We start from the raw sequence: 16,418 nt of genomic DNA, 5'->3' as shown, positions 1-16,418 counted from the left end.
CTGGGATTACAGGTGTGAGCCACCATGCCCAGCCAGGAAAGGTTTTAAACAGTGGAGTAATATGAATAGATTGTAGGAGGAGGGAATTTTAGAGCCAGTAGGCAAGTTAAGGGGCTATAACAATAAATAGTCCAGGAGAGAAAAAGCCTGCCCTGTGCTAAAACGGTGATAGTGTGGACAGAGGAAATTCAGGTATTTAAAAAGTAAAAGAGATGAGCCATTGTGCTCATTTGAATGTGGGAGGTGAATGAGCAGGCGTCCTAGGTTGGAACTCCTAGATTAGGTCCTCTAGGTTAGTTTTCTTCCTGAAGTGATCTCCATCCCTCCCTCCTTTTCTAATAACAAAAAGCCATCACAGCACATTTCCTTTTAAAGTTTTATTAAAGCTTAATGGAACAATATTTTATCTCTTTTTTTGTTAATGCCAGTACAAAAATACAGTTGATGACTTGACAAAATGGCTACACGTAGGGCTTGAAGGTTTGAGTTTCTCCAACAGTAACAAGGGAAAACATGCTTCCACCTGGAGCAGAGTCCAAGCACACAGCCAGTCCTGCACACGCATATGTGCAAACAGGGAAACCCAAGCATGAGAAGAGGAAAGGGGTTGTAGAAATTTGCGAAGAAGTCCACAATTATTCCCAGAAGGAAAAAGGGAAAAAGCAGGCTACCCCCTTCACAGGGGGTAGAATTACTGATTTACACTTAGAATTTGTTGTTGTTGTTGTTGTTGTTTAATGATAAGCTATTTCTGCAACTTTAACATTGTAGAAAAGATGCTACTCGTCTTCTTTCACCACTAAGGTGAGTAAAGTGGGAGGAAATGGGAAAAGACTCAAATACTTAAGTGCAAGGAGTAAACCTCCAAGTGGCTCAAGTTTTGTGTCAGAAGGTTTCATTTTTTACATTCAATGACAAATTGACATTTAGGTGAGAGGGAAAAAGAGAAGAAAGTCTGCCGCTCTCTGCTGGATCCACAAACATGCAGACCAGCTTCTGTTAGGAGAACTCTTCCACAGTGAGAGCGCTCCTTCCAGTGTAGGTAGGAATGAGGTTTCCTGGTCGGCTTAATTGTTCTAGATGATTCCTCAATATTCCCTCCCCTGCTGCATTCCTTCCAGACACTAACTCTGATGAAAGAAGGGGCACATTCATGTTACAATTCATCTTCAAGATGTTTCTTTCTGAAGGCATCACCCGTCAGCCTTTCCTGAGCTTCCTTCATCCCCTGAACAACTATGAAATAAAGATGGGAGGAAAAAAGTATGAAGTAAGTAATATTTGACATTTGACAACTAATGTACACTTTTAAATGTTTCAGAAGAAATATGAGAGGAGTACAAGATCTGGACTCAAGATCTAGCTCTGGATTTTGGCCCTGGCAAGTCATTTATCTCTTTGAATTTGTTTCCTCATTTACAAAATGAAACAATATAACTCACTTCACACAGTATTATAAAAGTTAAATGGGAAAATGGATAATAAAAGTGCTTTATCAACTATGAAGTCATACCAAAATCTTAGCAGTTACTTTGGCTTACCCTCTAGGATTAGAGCTGATCCCCTGTCCTAGACTGTAGATGTTCACTTGACCCCCAGGGAAGAGGAAACACCTTCCTGCTCTCCCCCATTGTATCTTGTGGATGAATGCTGCACTTATTTTACTTCCTGGGGAGGTCACAGATTACACTGAGCGGTCTGTGTGCTGGGACAGGGGTGTCCCTACTGAAAGGGGTCATCATTTCCAGTATCAACTATACATGGACAAAGCCAAGTTCTCAGGCCAAAAAAAAAACAAAAAACAAAAAGAGAGAGAAACCTGGAAGGAGGGCCTTAAGTAGACTCAAGATGAAACTTCTTATCTCTCTTGGGGCATCCTGCTTATGGATTTAGACTTAAGGAGGACAGCTATTTCAGTATAGGCTCCTGAGTGGTGGTTCTACAAAGCACCCCTATATAATGGCAGGCCAGGAGCTGGATTGAGCCAGAGTCTATGAATCTTGCAAAGCCAACCCATAAAGCTCATAAGAGGCAGATAATATAGTTTGTTATTTCTTTTTTGTTTTGCCTATGCCTTTAGTAAAGCTAGGTTTGAATGTTCCAGTTTCACATCAGCTGAGAGATGGAGGATTCAGGGGAGGGTCTCGTGTTCACATCTGGACTATGTCAGTGTAGAGACAGCAGTGGTAACTTGGATGAAATTCTAAAGGGAAGGTGAATCTCAAGATACAAGAATTGGAGACCTAAAGCCCAGCTGCCCTTCTCTACGTGGAAAATTTCTCTTTGATACCAATCTTCAGTGATCTGCATTTGTTTAAGGAACATGACATTCTCCTTACTCAGGGGAAGAAGGTAATAGCTTTCACAGATCTCTTCCCCGTCCCTAGTCTGAGAATAAGAGTATCAAGGACTCAAATCATAAAGTCCTGGCATGGCAATAGGGACACATGGCAACTTAGCACACAACTCCCTTTCATAGATGAGGGGAAAAGGAAAACAGCAACAATACATGGCATGAATTCCAACCCCTGCCTCCAGAATGACTGTGCTCAAAGATTAGAGAACAAAAAAGCATGACTGGCTGATGATTGCAAACTTCCTTCACTTGTTTGTGCTGATGCTCTTCTCTCTCCTGGAACATGCTTTTCCCATTCTGCTACTGACAAGGTCTCATTCTCTAAGACTTAATCCAGTCATTATTTCCTCTAGCAAGCCTTACAAACTCTCTATGTTGGGCTACATCCCCCCTCACTTCACTTCCATAGCTTGAAATGTCCTCCTCATATCTGTCCAGAGATAAAATTTTTATCCTTCTAGGTCCATAGGTCCATTTAAGTTTCAGGGTGTTTTTTTTTTTTTTTTTTTTTTGAGACAGAGTCTTGCTCTGTCACCTAGGCTGGAGTGCAATGGTGCACGATCTTGGCTCACTGCAACCTCTGCCTCCTGGGTTCACGCCATTCTCCTGCCTCAGCCTCCTAAGTAGCTGGGACTACAGGCGCCCACCACCACACCCGGCTAATTGTTTGTATTTTTAGTAGAGACAGGGTTTCACCGTATTAGCCAGGATGGTCTCAATCTCCTGACCTCATGATCCGCCTGCCTCGGCCTCCCAAAGTGCTGGGATTGCAGGCGTGAGCCACCGCGCCTGGCCCGCTCAGCTACTTTTTGTATTTTTAGTACAGATGGGGCTTTGCCATGTTGGCCAGGCTGGTCTTGAACTCCTGACCTCAAGTGATCTGCCCGCCCCGGCCACCCAAAGTGCTGAGATTACAGGTATGAGCCACTGCGCCCAGCCTATTTAATATCTATGAAACCTAACACTATTCTTCTTCCTCTGAATTTTCATAGGAAAAACAGTATTAGCTCAGTAGGAAAAAAACTAAGTTCTGGACTCAAATCCTGGCTGTGCTACTTGTTAACTATGAAACTATGGGCAAGTGACTACCTCAGTCACTTGTGTGCCTCAGTTCTTCACAGCTGCCTGTGGGTAAGTCAGCTCTTCCAAGGGAAGGGGCTCAGTCTCCTCTTTCTCCTGTATCCTACATAGGATCTAGCTAAAAGCTATAGACAAGCAGGAGATGCTCAGCTAACATGCTGGATTTACTTTCCTATCACAGACCTTGCATGTGGTTCATCCTAGTTCAACCTAGCAATAATCCTCCCTCCCTTCAGCATAACTATACCTTGCTCGGCACTGATGTAGAAATACTTGTAGCTGGGGTTTCCATTCTCATTGATGATTTCAGGATGCACCTTGCCACTGGGATCTGTTATAGACAAAACGACACAGGGTTTTGCAGTAACTGCAATAGACAGGTACTTCAAACACTATATGGTACGTCAGGCTCTCTGGGAAATAAGATCTGCCCATGTTTGCCGCCCATTACCTCACCATAATACCTCCCACATTTCTGCTTCCTTTTCTACTTGATGATTTTGATTTCTATCCCCCATAAAAGCTAGCAGAATTTATGCTGAACAAAGATTAGGTGGTCATTAAATATCTCTTATAAAATTGTTTGTGGAAAGACATTTGTCTGGTTATATTATTCCACTGCCTTAGCAGCAATATAGGTTCAACGGTGGGAATTCTGGCTTATATCTGTCTCTGTAGTGCCTAATACAGCACTTGACATATGGCTGATGCACAAATGGCTATTGAGTGAATAAATGATCAAACTTTTCTTTTTTTTCAGACAGGGTCATTCAGGTTCCTTCTGTCATTCAGGCTCAAGGGCAGTGGCGTGATTATGGCTCACTGCAGCCTTGAGCTCCCAGGCTCAGTTGATCCTCCTGTCTCAGCCTCCTAAGTAGCTGGGACTACAGAAGCATGCCACCACACCTGGATAATTTTTGTACTTTTTAAGAGATGGGCTTTTGCCATATTGCCCATGCTGGTCTCAAATTAGACTCAAGCAATTCACCCTCCTCGGCCTTCCAAAGTGCTGAGATTACAGGCATGAGCTACTGTGCCCAGCCAAACTTTTGTCATTGCTCACAAAAGCAGTTCGTTAATGGGAAAAGTTTTACTTCAAACTTGTAGTTCTAGCATTCAGAACTCCCCCACTCTCCCTTGAAACTGGTTTTTGTTTGTTTGTGGTCATCCTGGTATAGTTTCACTAGGTGAAGTCAGTGCCTTGATTCATTTCTCTCTCCATCCACATCATGGATTCCCAGGTTAAGATCATGTGCCTTACCCAGAAAAAGGATTCGTGGAATATAACCCCCGTCTGGGCTGAAATCTTCATCTTTGGGTTCCTCTTCATCCTATTAAGATTCAATGTAAACCTTAAATCAGATAATGTCCTCTCTCTCCTCAAAACCATTCAGTGGCTTCCCCACTTGTAAGAGCAAAACCCCAAGTCCTTGCAGGCCCTACATGATCTGTCACCTAGGCACTTCTCTAACTTAATGTCCTACCCCTTGTTAAGTCCTCTTCAGGACTTAACAAGGTCAGCCACACTGACCTCTTGCTGTTGCTGTAATTAAACAAGCCAGGCATCCTAACGCATTTTGGACTTGCTCTTACTCTCTGCCTGGACACACTTCCCCCATTATTATCCACATGGTTCATTCCCTTTTCTGTTTCAGGCCTTTGCTCAAATATTCCTTCATTTTCAAACCATCTGTTTAAAACTGCAGTCATCTCTTCCACCTTTCTTTTTTAGCCCTAGCATTTACCACCATCTGACATATTTTAAAATACTTACTTTCTGTCTTCCCACACTAGAATGTTATTTCAACGAGGAAATTTTGTCTGTTTTGTTCACTGCTATATTCCTAGTACCTACATCATTGACTTGCACATAGTATTTCTTCAGTGCATGAATTAATAAGACTGGCATTTTAGTTACAGTTGTGGACTCACAGTCCTCGCAGGAGATTAAAAACCCACACAATCTGTTTTCTTTTTAAGAAATTTCTGAAGTTGGAGACGTTATTACTGTCTCCTTTGAGTAGGAATCCTAATTCACCACAGAAAGTGGTGAGGAATTCACGTGCAAAGGCAATCAATAATTTTACAATTTATGATGTGGTTCCCATTTCAGGGGTTAAATGGGGTCATTTCTTTGAATATAACTGCTATGGTGAGGTGTATCAGCATTCAGGCTATCCACTAGCTGTATAAGCGCAATCCCTTAGCTGCCTCACTGTTAACTGTTAATGTGTTCACAAGATTCCCAGACCTACGTTTAAGTAAACATTATCTTTTTTTTTCCCCTCTTCTTCTTTTTGAGACAGTCTCACTCTGTCACCCAGACTATAGTGCAGTGGTGCCATCTCAGCTCACTGCAACATCCCTCCGACTCCCGGTTCAAGCGATTCTCCTGCCTCAGCCTCCCTAGTAGCTGGGACTACAGGCAGGCACCACCACACCCAGCTAATTTTTTATATTTTTAGTAGAGATAGGGTTTCACCATATTGGCCAGGCTGGTCTCGAACTCCTGACCTCATGATCCACCCACCTCAGTCTCCCAAAGTGCTGGGATTACAGGTGTGAGCCACTGTGCCTGCCCCAAGTAAACATTATTTTCACAGAAACTTATGGCTAGTGGCATCATCATAGAGCATCTGAGTACCTCATACGTGAAAAGTATGGCCTAAAAGGGAGCATGGCTAGGTGAGAGTACCTATTCTTATCACCTGTTAGGCTCTATGATCTTGACCAAATCACATACCTGCTTCAGGCCTAAGATGGTTCTTTCTGTAAAATGAGGATAGTACCAATAGCCTAAAAATCCCTTCCAACTCTAAGAACTGACATTCTATGACTCAGGATTCCAAGACCTGTAGCCTATATGAGGTATGTAAAAGCTATTTTCATAAGGAAACAAGCAGGTTGCACATATAAGCCCAGCACAGATTAGGTGCTCAAATGAATCACATTTTGCAGAAAGTTGTGGTCTGCATATATGACTACACCTTTAGTCTAGCTTTACAAAGATGTAAAACATGTCATAATCATAAACTAAGGATAAAAGGACCTTAAAATTTAGTCATTTTAAGGCTGGGCATGCTGGCTTATGCCTGTAATCTCAGCACTTTGGGAGGCCGAGGCAGGCAGATCACTTAAGGTCAGGAGTTTGAGACCAGCCTGGCCAACATGGTGAGACCCCCATCTCTACTAAAAATACAAAAATTGGCCGGGCACAGTGGCTCCTGCCTGTAATCCTCGCACTTTGGGAGGCTAAGGTGGGTGGATCACCTGAGGTCAGGAGTTCGAGACTAGCGTGGCCAACATGGCAAAACCCCATCTCTACTAAAAATACAAAAATTAGCCTGGTGTGGTACTGCACACCTGTAGTCCCAGCTACTTTGGGAGGCTGAGGCAGAAGAATTGCTTGAACCCGGGAGGTGGAGGTTGCAGTGAGCCAAGATGGTGCCATAGCACTCCAGCCTGGGCAACAGAGTGAGACTCCATCTAAAGAAAAACAAAAACAAAAACAAAAATTTAAAAAATTTAAAAAATAAAAATACAAAAATTAGCTGGGCATGGTGGCGCGTGCCTATAATCCCAGCCAGTCGGGAGGAGGAGGTTGCAGTGAGCCAGGATTGAACCACTGCACTCCAGCCTGGGCAACAGAGCAAGACTCCATCTCAAAAAAAAAAAAAATTTAGTCATCTTATTCAATCTCTCCTCTCCTAGTTCCTGCCAGAAATAGATGTTAGATGGTTTTCTAACATATCTGATGCAAGCCTTAGTATTAGAGGTCAAGAGAAAAACACATACACAAATTTGACTTTTATACCACTATACCACTAATGAAGCTATAATGAATATGCACAAATGATGCTAATTTTAAAAGTCTTAAAATCATAGCAGAAAGGAGAAACTCTCAAAGTCTTACCTCAAGATTTACCATAACAAAATTATGGGAGAGTTCTGAAATTTCTGTAGATTCTGCAAATTTGGGCTTTAGAGCTGGGGGGAAAAAAGGTTTTGGAATAGAAGAAAAAACATCATTGTCACAACCAAACCTTAATAAACATAAGCAACACTATTTCTCTTTGGTAGTTTAGGCATTTATTGAGATGATTCACATAACAAACTTTTTTTTACACTCTCAAAAAGAGGAATTAGCCTACCTGGATTCTGAACCTGCATAGCTATGTGACCTTGAGTGACTTACCTCATTTCTCTGAAGCTGTTACCTCATTTATAAAATAAGGATAATGGCATACAAATTGGGGGAAATGCATTATTTGCTTTTCATAGTTACATTTCAAAAACCATTGAAGTGAAAAACAATAGAGTGAGTCTGCCACAGGTGTATATATGTGTGTGTGTGTATACATATATGTATGTGTATATATATTATTAATATTTTTGAAACAGAGTCTCACTCTGTCGCCCATACTGGAGTGCAGTGGCATGATCTCAGCTCACTGCAACCTCCACCTCTCAGGCTCAAGGAATTCTCAGCCTCCTGAGTAGCTGGGATTACAGGCACGTGCCACCAAACCCAGCTAATTTTTTTGTATTTTTAGTAGAGTCGGGGTTTCACTATGTTGGGCAGGCTGGTCAACTCCTGGCCTCAAGTGATCTTCCCACCCCAGCCTCCCAAAGTGCTGGTATTACATGCACCTGGCTTTTTCCACTAACTATTTTTTACACTCCTTTTCCATCTAGGACTTTAAGTGTAGCATACCAAATAAAAGAAAAAACCTGTCTGCAGAAGTGGCAAGGTGGTATAGCAGAAAGAACACATGCCACAGAGTCAGATAACTTGGGTTCTAATTTGGTTCCTACATCCTTCTCATGTCTCTGTCTGTACATTTCAGCTTCCTCTAATATGTATTGTTCATGTGATATTTTAGCACTTAATCCCATACGTGACATAACTGTATTTATTTTTTTCAAGATAGAGTCTCGTTGTGTTGCCCAGCCTGGAGTGCAGTGGCACAATCTCGGCTCTCCGCAACCTCCACCTCCCAGGTTCAAGCGAGTCTCCTGCCTCAGCCTCCCGAGTAGTTGGGAGTACAGGCACGCACCACCACGCCCAGCTAACTTTTGTATTTTAGTAGAGACGACGTTTCACCATATCGGCCAGGCTGGTCTCGAACTCCTGACCTCGTGATCCTCCCACCTCGGCCTCCCAAAGTGCTGGGATTACAGGCATGAGCAACCGTGCCTGGCCTGACATAACTGTATCTTAATCCCCTTACCTTCCCTAAAATCCTCTCCAAATATAATTGCAAATTTCATGAAGGCAGGAAATCTATGTCATATATTTCTTTAGTATTCCTTCAACAGTCAGCAGTGCTGGGCCAGAGTCAGTGCCAATATTTGTTAAATGTTAATATTTGACAACACATCTGAGTTTTGTATTTAGATTGAGCACTTACACTTACCTTTGCAAGCTCCACACCAGGATTTATGAATAATCACCATCAGGGGCAGTCCACTTAAAAGCAAAACAAAGAAATTATAATCTAGTAATTCTACTTCTTGAAATTTAATGAGATGAAGATTAATATATGAAGACATTTCTGTAGTATTATTTCAATTGGGAAAATCATTAGACAACTTAAATGTTCAATAATAATAGGTAATTGCTCTAACAAAATTATTGATAAATTCTAGCATTTCTGTAAATTCTACAAATTTGGGCTTTAAAGTTAGGGAGGGCTGGGCATGGTGGCTCATGCCTGCAATCCCAGCATTTTGGGAGGCTGAGGTGGGCGGATCACTTGAGGCCACGGGTTCAAGACTAGCCTGGCCAACATAACAAAACCCTGCCTCTACTAAAAATACAAAAATTAGCTGGGTGTGGTGGCACACGCCTGTAGTCCCAGCTACCGGGGTGGCTGAAGTATGAGAATTGTTTGAGCCTGGGAGGCAGAGGTTGCAGCGAGCCGAGATCGCACCACTACACTCCAGCCTAGCAGACAGAACAGACTCTGTCTCAAAACAAAAAAAAAATGTTAATAGCATTTCTAAATGATTATTATTATATAATCATTGAAAATAATAATTTTTAATTGGTAGCTTATATAAAAAACTAGGATACAGAAGTATCTATAGTCTGGTTTTAATTATAAAATATGTACAGAGAAAAGAGCCTAAATGTACCAAAACATAATAGCAGTTTTCTGTGGATGATGGCACTGTGGATGTTTTCCTATACTACATCTATATTTCATGATTTTTCTACAGTATAATTTTTATAATCAGGGAGGAAAGTGTTCACAATGAGCAATGCAATCCACCTGAACCAGACTGGCTAGAGGAAGCTCTTAAGCTCTCAAGGCTCAAATGACAGTTGGAAGACCCCATGTAGGTAGGTAGCCATTGGCTTTCGCCATCACACAACCCCATGTCACCATAACATACACTGTATAATAGCTACCATGCATTTAACATATTGATCTGTATCTATTATTTACCCATCTCCCTCCACTGGACTTGGAGATTCCTAAGACAAAGAACTCTTAGCTGCCTCTATATCCCTTACATCTGACACATATATTATTGATAGCAAACACTTATATAGCATTTGCCATGTGCCAGGCACTACTGTAAATATACATAAATTAATCCATTTAGTAAGTGTCAAATGAATCATTCAGCCTCCTCACCTTAGGCCTACCTCACATCTGGATGGACTTCTGCCTGCAATACTTATAAAAGCTTGTAAACCAAATGAGCAGGACAAGTTTAGGTGGGTAGTAGGATATAGGTAACTATAGTAGCCAAAATGTGCTGAACGTTTATTATATGACATTGTGCTGTATATGCATTATCTCATCTAAATCCTCAAAATAACCCTAGGGTAGATACTATTAATGGTCTCACAATAGAAATGAGAAAACTGAAATGCTCAATACAGTAAATATTTGGCCACATAAAATCTAGGTTCTAGGCTGGAAGCAGTGGCTCACACCTGTAATCTCAGCACTTTGGGAGGCCAAGGCTGGGGGATCACTTAAGATCACTTAAGTTCAAGACCAGCCAGGGCAACATGGTGAAAACCTGTCTCTACAAAAAAATATGAAACTTAGCCATCATGGGGTGCGTGCCTCTAGTCCCAGCTACTTACAGCACTGCACCCCAGCCTGGGAGACAGCCAGACCTTGTCTCAAAAATAAATAAATAAATAGATAAATATATAAATAAATATAAAAACCCAAAACAAAACCCAAGGTTCTGCCACTTACTAGGTAACTCAGAAGTCCAACTTCAAAACCAATGTTCTTTCTGTTACAGTCTCCTTCAATTTAGAATGGTAACCCAGAATCCATGGTTAAACCCAATTCAATCAATAACCAACTGAATGAAGGTTGGAAAAAGCCTTCTGAGTTTGCCTCATCCAAACTCCATTTCACACATGAATCCTCCTGTTTATCAGAAACAAAAGGTAGTGTAGATTACCTCACAAGCAAGGAATATACCATGAACAAAGGCAGCCCATCTACCCCATCTTTTAATAGCTCCATAGTTTCAGAGCATGCATGTTTTAGAATGTCTTGCTTTCTCTTTTCTCCCTGGCAAACATCTATTTATCCTTCTAGAGCAGGGGACGGCAAACTAGGGTCTGCAGGCCAAATCCAGCCCACTGTCTGCTTCCACAGGGCCCATGATATGCAAATGTTTTGTTGTATATTTTTACACTTTTCAATGTTTGCAAAGCAAATCTAAAAGACTCCTTTGTGATGTTAAAACTGTAATTCACAGTTGAGTGTAGTTTTATTAAAATACATTCATGCTCATGTTTACTTACCATCTATAAGTAGCAACAGTATTTCATGGTCCACAAAGCCTAAAAACATTTACTATTTGGCCCTTTACTGACATTATTCTAGAGTGATGGTTCAAGTGTTAACTCCTCTATAAAACCTTTCCAAAACCACCTCTCCCAACAGCTAGTCTTTTTCACCAGGTTTCCAAAACATTTTATCCTTTGTCATCATCCTCTGACCACCAGCCCATTTCATCCTTTTTTTTTTTTTTTTTTTTTTTTTTTTGAGACGGAGTCTTACTGTCTCACCCAGGCTGGAGTGCAGTGGCACAATCTTGGCTCACTGCAACCTCCGCCTCCCAGGTTCAAGCGATTCTCCTACCTCAGCCTCCTAAGTAGCTGGGATTACAGGCACAGGCCGCCTCGCCCGGCTACTTTTTGTATTTTTAGTAGAGACAGGGTTTCACCATGTTGGTCAGGCTGGTCTTGAACACCTGACCTCATTGATCCACCCGCCTCGGCCTCCCGAAGTGCTGGAGTTACAGGCGTGAGCCACTGCACCCAGCATAATTGTATCTTTTACTTGTATTTCTCACCACATATCTCTTTGTTTTTCGAGTTTCACTGTTTCGCTGTTGCCCAGGCTGGAGTGCAGTGGTGTGATCTCAGCTCACTGCAATCTCCACCTCCCAGGTTCAAGCAATTTTCGTGCTTCAGCCTCCAGAGTAGCTGGGGATTACAGGTACACCATTACAGGTACACAGGTACACCATCATGCCCGACTAATTTTTGTATTGTGAGACGAGACGGAGTTTTGCCACATTGGCCAGGCTGGTCTCGAATTCCTCACCTCGATTTCGGACTGCCAAACTGCTGGGATTATGAGCATGAACCACCACACCCAGCTTCTCACCACATATCTCAAGAGCAAAAATACTGTATCTAATTGGTCTTTGAAAATCACAGGCACTGTTAAAGTAAGTACTACTTTAATTTCATTTGTTCAATGAAATCAATGAAGAATGAAACTGACAAGCTTACAATATTTGCCTTGAAATACAGAATGAAGCACAACAGTTATGGAAATTGTCACAACATAATTACTCTAGAGTAGATCAAAACATTTACTCTCTCAGAACTATCAAAATACTACTTCACTTAAAGGAACAATGACAAGTATACCTAAAATGTTAACATGAAAGTTACACAGGGAACATTAAGTGAAAGAAATTCCAGTAGACTATTTTTAAAGATTTTATTAGAGGAAATAATCTAGTAGATAACTTGCTTACTTCCACAAAAACAAAAGTTTCCCAAGGACAGACACCAATGTAGTTATCTGTGAACTCAGTCCCAGAATAGAGACTAGCAAAAAGTCAGTACAGTACTCAAAAAATACTTTTGTGGTATGATAAAAGGGCAGGTGCAGATGTAGAACTGTGCCATCTTCAGTTTCTGTTCACAATTGTTTTAAAACAATTCTCATCCATCCAGTCTGCTCTCCCACGCCTCAGATGAAGGAAGCCAATGGTCAACGCTCTGTGATAACCCAAGTAGGATCCCATCTAGGCAATCCCTGTCCACCTGAGCTCCGTCCTCTGGAGGGATTTGCCAGGATGCACCACGATAGTTCTCCATTCTCTTTAGTCTCAACTTATGCTGTAAACCCAAGGACTGGCACAGGGGCATGCAGGAAAGTTTGAGTGAATCAGTCACAACAGCTCTAGTACAGTACTGCATCGATATGCTCTGGAGACCTTCAGCCTATTCTTCCCAGAGAAATAACGTGGAGTGGAGATCAGAAGCCATGGCTTCTCCCTACCTCCTCTGGTTAGTGCAGGCTCTGGCTCAGATACTGAAGAAACATGTTGGCCAGTTGGGGCAAGTTCTCATTGTTGGGATGCATTTTAGTGTACGAAATAAACTGGCGACGAAGGCGACTCAGTTCTGCCATGGTCAAGGGCCGGGTAAACCTCAAGTGCTCTGTGGTACCAGGAAGCGTGAGCAAGTCCCCGGGGACAGCGGTCTTCTGCGCTTCCATCAATCCGGCCAGTACTTGACTTGTGACCTGGTCCAACTGGTGCAGAAAGCTGCCGGAGGCGAGCGGCTGGGACTGCGTAGACTGATGGGGTGGTGGGGCTCGGTTCTCAAACAGGGCAGAGCGGATCCCCGCCACGGGCAACGGCTCCTCTAGGCCCACCAAAGTGAATAAAGGCCGGTCCCAGCGATTCCGAGAATCGGGAGCCTCAAAGCGCAGCGTTAGGGCCTCCAGGAGTTCTGGAGAGTAAAAGGAACCGGACACATGCTTTGCAGATTTCTCCGATTCCGGAGTCACGAGAGCTGGAGACTCTGCAGTCCCGGATTCTTCTCGCTCCAGTTCCTTGGGTACGTCGGCCTGGACACTTCCATTTACTACAGAGCCCGCAGTATGCAGTTCCCTGAGGACGCTGCTGCCCGCCGCCTGGGGTCTCCCGTCCTCCTCAGCGTGTGGCCGCCAACTCACACTGACGTTCCGGCCCGGGTTCTCGTTAGCGCCCGCCACCTGAGGTCCCGCGCTCGGGCCGCCGGGCCGTAGGCAGTAGACCAGGCAGAGCTGGGTGCGCGCCGCCCGTGCCAGGCAGTAGAGCTCGTAACGGAAACCTTTGATGTAGTTAAGCGAGTCCAGGATGACCACGTCGTGGCGACTCAGGCGCCGTTCCACGGAGGCTCGCAGAGCTCCACGCAATGCCTTCTCACGGGCAGAATCGCCATACACGGTTGGGTCTTCTGCGCCCAGGACAGCTGCGTCATCCACCACGTACACCGCGCGGCCCTCAGCAGCCAGCACCATGCGCAACTCTTCAGCTCGTCGGCTCTTGCCGCTGTACGGCAGCCCACAAAACACCACGAGCGGCATCCTCTCAGGGAGCGACCATAAGCAACCGCGCTGCCTCAACTTCCGGGTTGTACGCGTCTCTGACGTAAGCCGGAAGTGCAAACTGCTCTTCCTGTCTCCCTCGACTTTTACAGACCCTCTTGTTTCTATGGAAACCGGAGTTCTACGCCAACTAGGCCCAGGTTCAGCTTTCTCAGAGAGGAGATACAGAGACTAGAATGGCATCAGTTATTTATGCCAAATGTTATAGGCCTCAGGAGAATGTGATCTTCCTGCGGCCAAAGACTGCCCGTCCATTTTATTAATAAGGCCTAAGGGGCATTAAATATTGTAAGCAATCAGCACTATATTTAGCATATAGAAAGCAATTAATAAATGCTGGTTCTCCTTCATTCCTCCTTTTAAACCTACTGGCTCTCAGTAAATGTTTATTCAATTACCATTTCAATCATTCAACATCTCCAAGGTTGGGAATTCAGAGATGAACATAAAACGCTTTCCCCACAAAAGATGAAAGGTCGGAATGGGAAGGATCAGGCGCCTACAGAGTAATACATATTATAATGGATAGATGCAGGTGAGATTATAAAAGAACAGAAGGGAAAAACAAACTACCCAGAGAAATCACTGAAGACTTCATGTAGGAATAGTCATTTGACTTAGAACTTGAAAGACAAAATAGGAATTTTTCTCCTTAGTAGGGTTGCCAGATAAAATACAGGATGCCCAGTTACATTTGAGTTTCAGATAAACACCAAAAACATTTTTAAGCTTAAGTGTGTCCCAAATATTGCATAGATATATTTAAAATTATTTGGTGCTTATGTAAACTTCAAATTTAACTGAGCATCTTTAATTTTTTATTATTATTTATTTTTTCTTTTTTAGAGATGAGGTGTCAGTATGTTGCTCAGACTGGTCTCAAACTCCTGGGCTCAAGTAACTGTGCCACCTCTGCCTCCCAAAGTACTGGGATTACAGGTGTGTGAGCCAAAGTGCCTGGCCTGCATCCTTTATTTTATTATTATTATTTTTTGAGACAGAGTCTAGCTCTGTCACCCAACCTGGACTGCAGTGGTGTGATCTCAGCTCACTGCAACCTCCACCTCCTGGGTTCAAGCGATTCTCCTGTCTCAGCCTCCCAAGTAGCTGGGACTACGGGTGGGCGCCACCACACCTGGCTAATTTTTGTATTTTTAGTAGAGATGGGGTTTCACTATGTTGGCCAGGCTGGTCTCAAACTCCTAACCCCAGGTGATCCACCCGCCTTGGCCTCCCAAAGTACTGGGGCTAAAGGCATAAACCACCATGCCTGGCCATTCTTTATTTTTACTTGCTCAATCTGGCAACTCTGTTATTGCAGAAGGTTTGAGACCCAGAGCCATGAAACCGTTGGATCTCTTGTATAAACAACAAGCACTATAGGATGGTAGGTGCAGAAATGTGAGTGTGCCTGTGCATGTGTGTATACTGTAGATGCACACATACTGGGGTCTTTGTATCTCTCTTGTACAGTACAGAAAAAACATTCAAGTCTTGGCTCCTCCACTTACTCGTGTTGTAATTGCTGGCAAATTATATAACTTTTCTGTACTTCAATTTCCCCTTCTATAAAATAACAAGTTATTTCACAGGTTTCCCAATCTAGTAGGTTGTTGTGAGGGTTAAATAAATGTAAACACAGGCCTGGCATGGTGGCTCACACCTGTAATCCCAGCACTTTGGGAGGCAGAGGAGGGCGGATCACCTGAGGTCAGGAGCTCGAGACCAGCCTGGCCAACATGGTGAAACCCTGTCTCTACTAAAAATACTTAACTAAACCTACTTGAGACTTTATAGACTATTCAACTTGACTCTAGCAGGCAGTATGGTGTACAGGTTTAAAGAGCAGGCTCTGAAGCCAGAGTGCTTGGGTCTGCCACTTGCTAGCTGTGTGCTCTTGGGCAAGTTATTTTAGTAAACGTAGAAAAAACTGTGCCTTACTTTTTTCATCTCTAAAATTAAGATAACAGTAACACCAACCTCAAAAAGTTGTTGTGAGAGTTAAATGAGTTGATTTGCATAATTTAATGCCTAATGCACAGTAGCACTTAGTACAGCTGACCCTTGAACAACCCCAGGATGAGGGGCACTGACCCCTGACGCAGTCAAAAATCTGCATATAACTTTTGACTCCCTAAAACTTAACTACTAATAGCCTACTGCTGACTGGAAGCCTTACTAATAATATATTCAGTTAACACATATTTTGAGTGTAATATTATATATTGTATTCTTACAATAAAGTAAAGAAAATGTTATTAAGAAAACCTTTCCAGGAAGCAGGGGGGAAAAAAGAAGAAAAAGAGAATCATAAAGAAACA

General features: G+C 42.9%; 2 protein-coding genes across 2 annotated transcripts in view; both read right to left on the bottom strand.

Moving 5' to 3' along the window:
- Window positions 1-362: 362 nt before the first annotated feature.
- The window catches only part of TXNDC12 (thioredoxin domain containing 12), a 35,204-nt gene continuing 19,148 nt past the window's right edge, over window positions 363-16,418 (bottom strand). Inside the window, exons 3-7 of the mRNA XM_007978759.3 lie at window positions 8,854-8,906; window positions 7,350-7,423; window positions 4,698-4,767; window positions 3,684-3,767; window positions 363-1,236 (exon numbers count right to left, since the gene is read on the bottom strand). Of these exons, the coding sequence (XP_007976950.1) occupies window positions 1,157-1,236; window positions 3,684-3,767; window positions 4,698-4,767; window positions 7,350-7,423; window positions 8,854-8,906 (361 nt within the window). The 3' untranslated portion in view covers window positions 363-1,156. The remainder of the gene's footprint in view (window positions 1,237-3,683; window positions 3,768-4,697; window positions 4,768-7,349; window positions 7,424-8,853; window positions 8,907-16,418) is intronic.
- Window positions 12,153-14,251, bottom strand: KTI12 (KTI12 chromatin associated homolog). The gene has a single exon (XM_007978758.3). The coding sequence runs from the start codon at window positions 14,074-14,076 to the stop codon at window positions 13,012-13,014; it is 1,065 nt and encodes a 354-aa protein (XP_007976949.2). The 5' UTR covers window positions 14,077-14,251; the 3' UTR covers window positions 12,153-13,011.

The sequence above is a fragment of the Chlorocebus sabaeus genome, chromosome 20, assembly GCF_047675955.1.
Source record: "Chlorocebus sabaeus isolate Y175 chromosome 20, mChlSab1.0.hap1, whole genome shotgun sequence".
NCBI classification, from domain to species: domain Eukaryota; kingdom Metazoa; phylum Chordata; class Mammalia; order Primates; family Cercopithecidae; genus Chlorocebus; species Chlorocebus sabaeus.
Note: the sequence above shows the minus strand (reverse complement) of the source record. Positions and strands in the feature narration are given on the sequence as shown.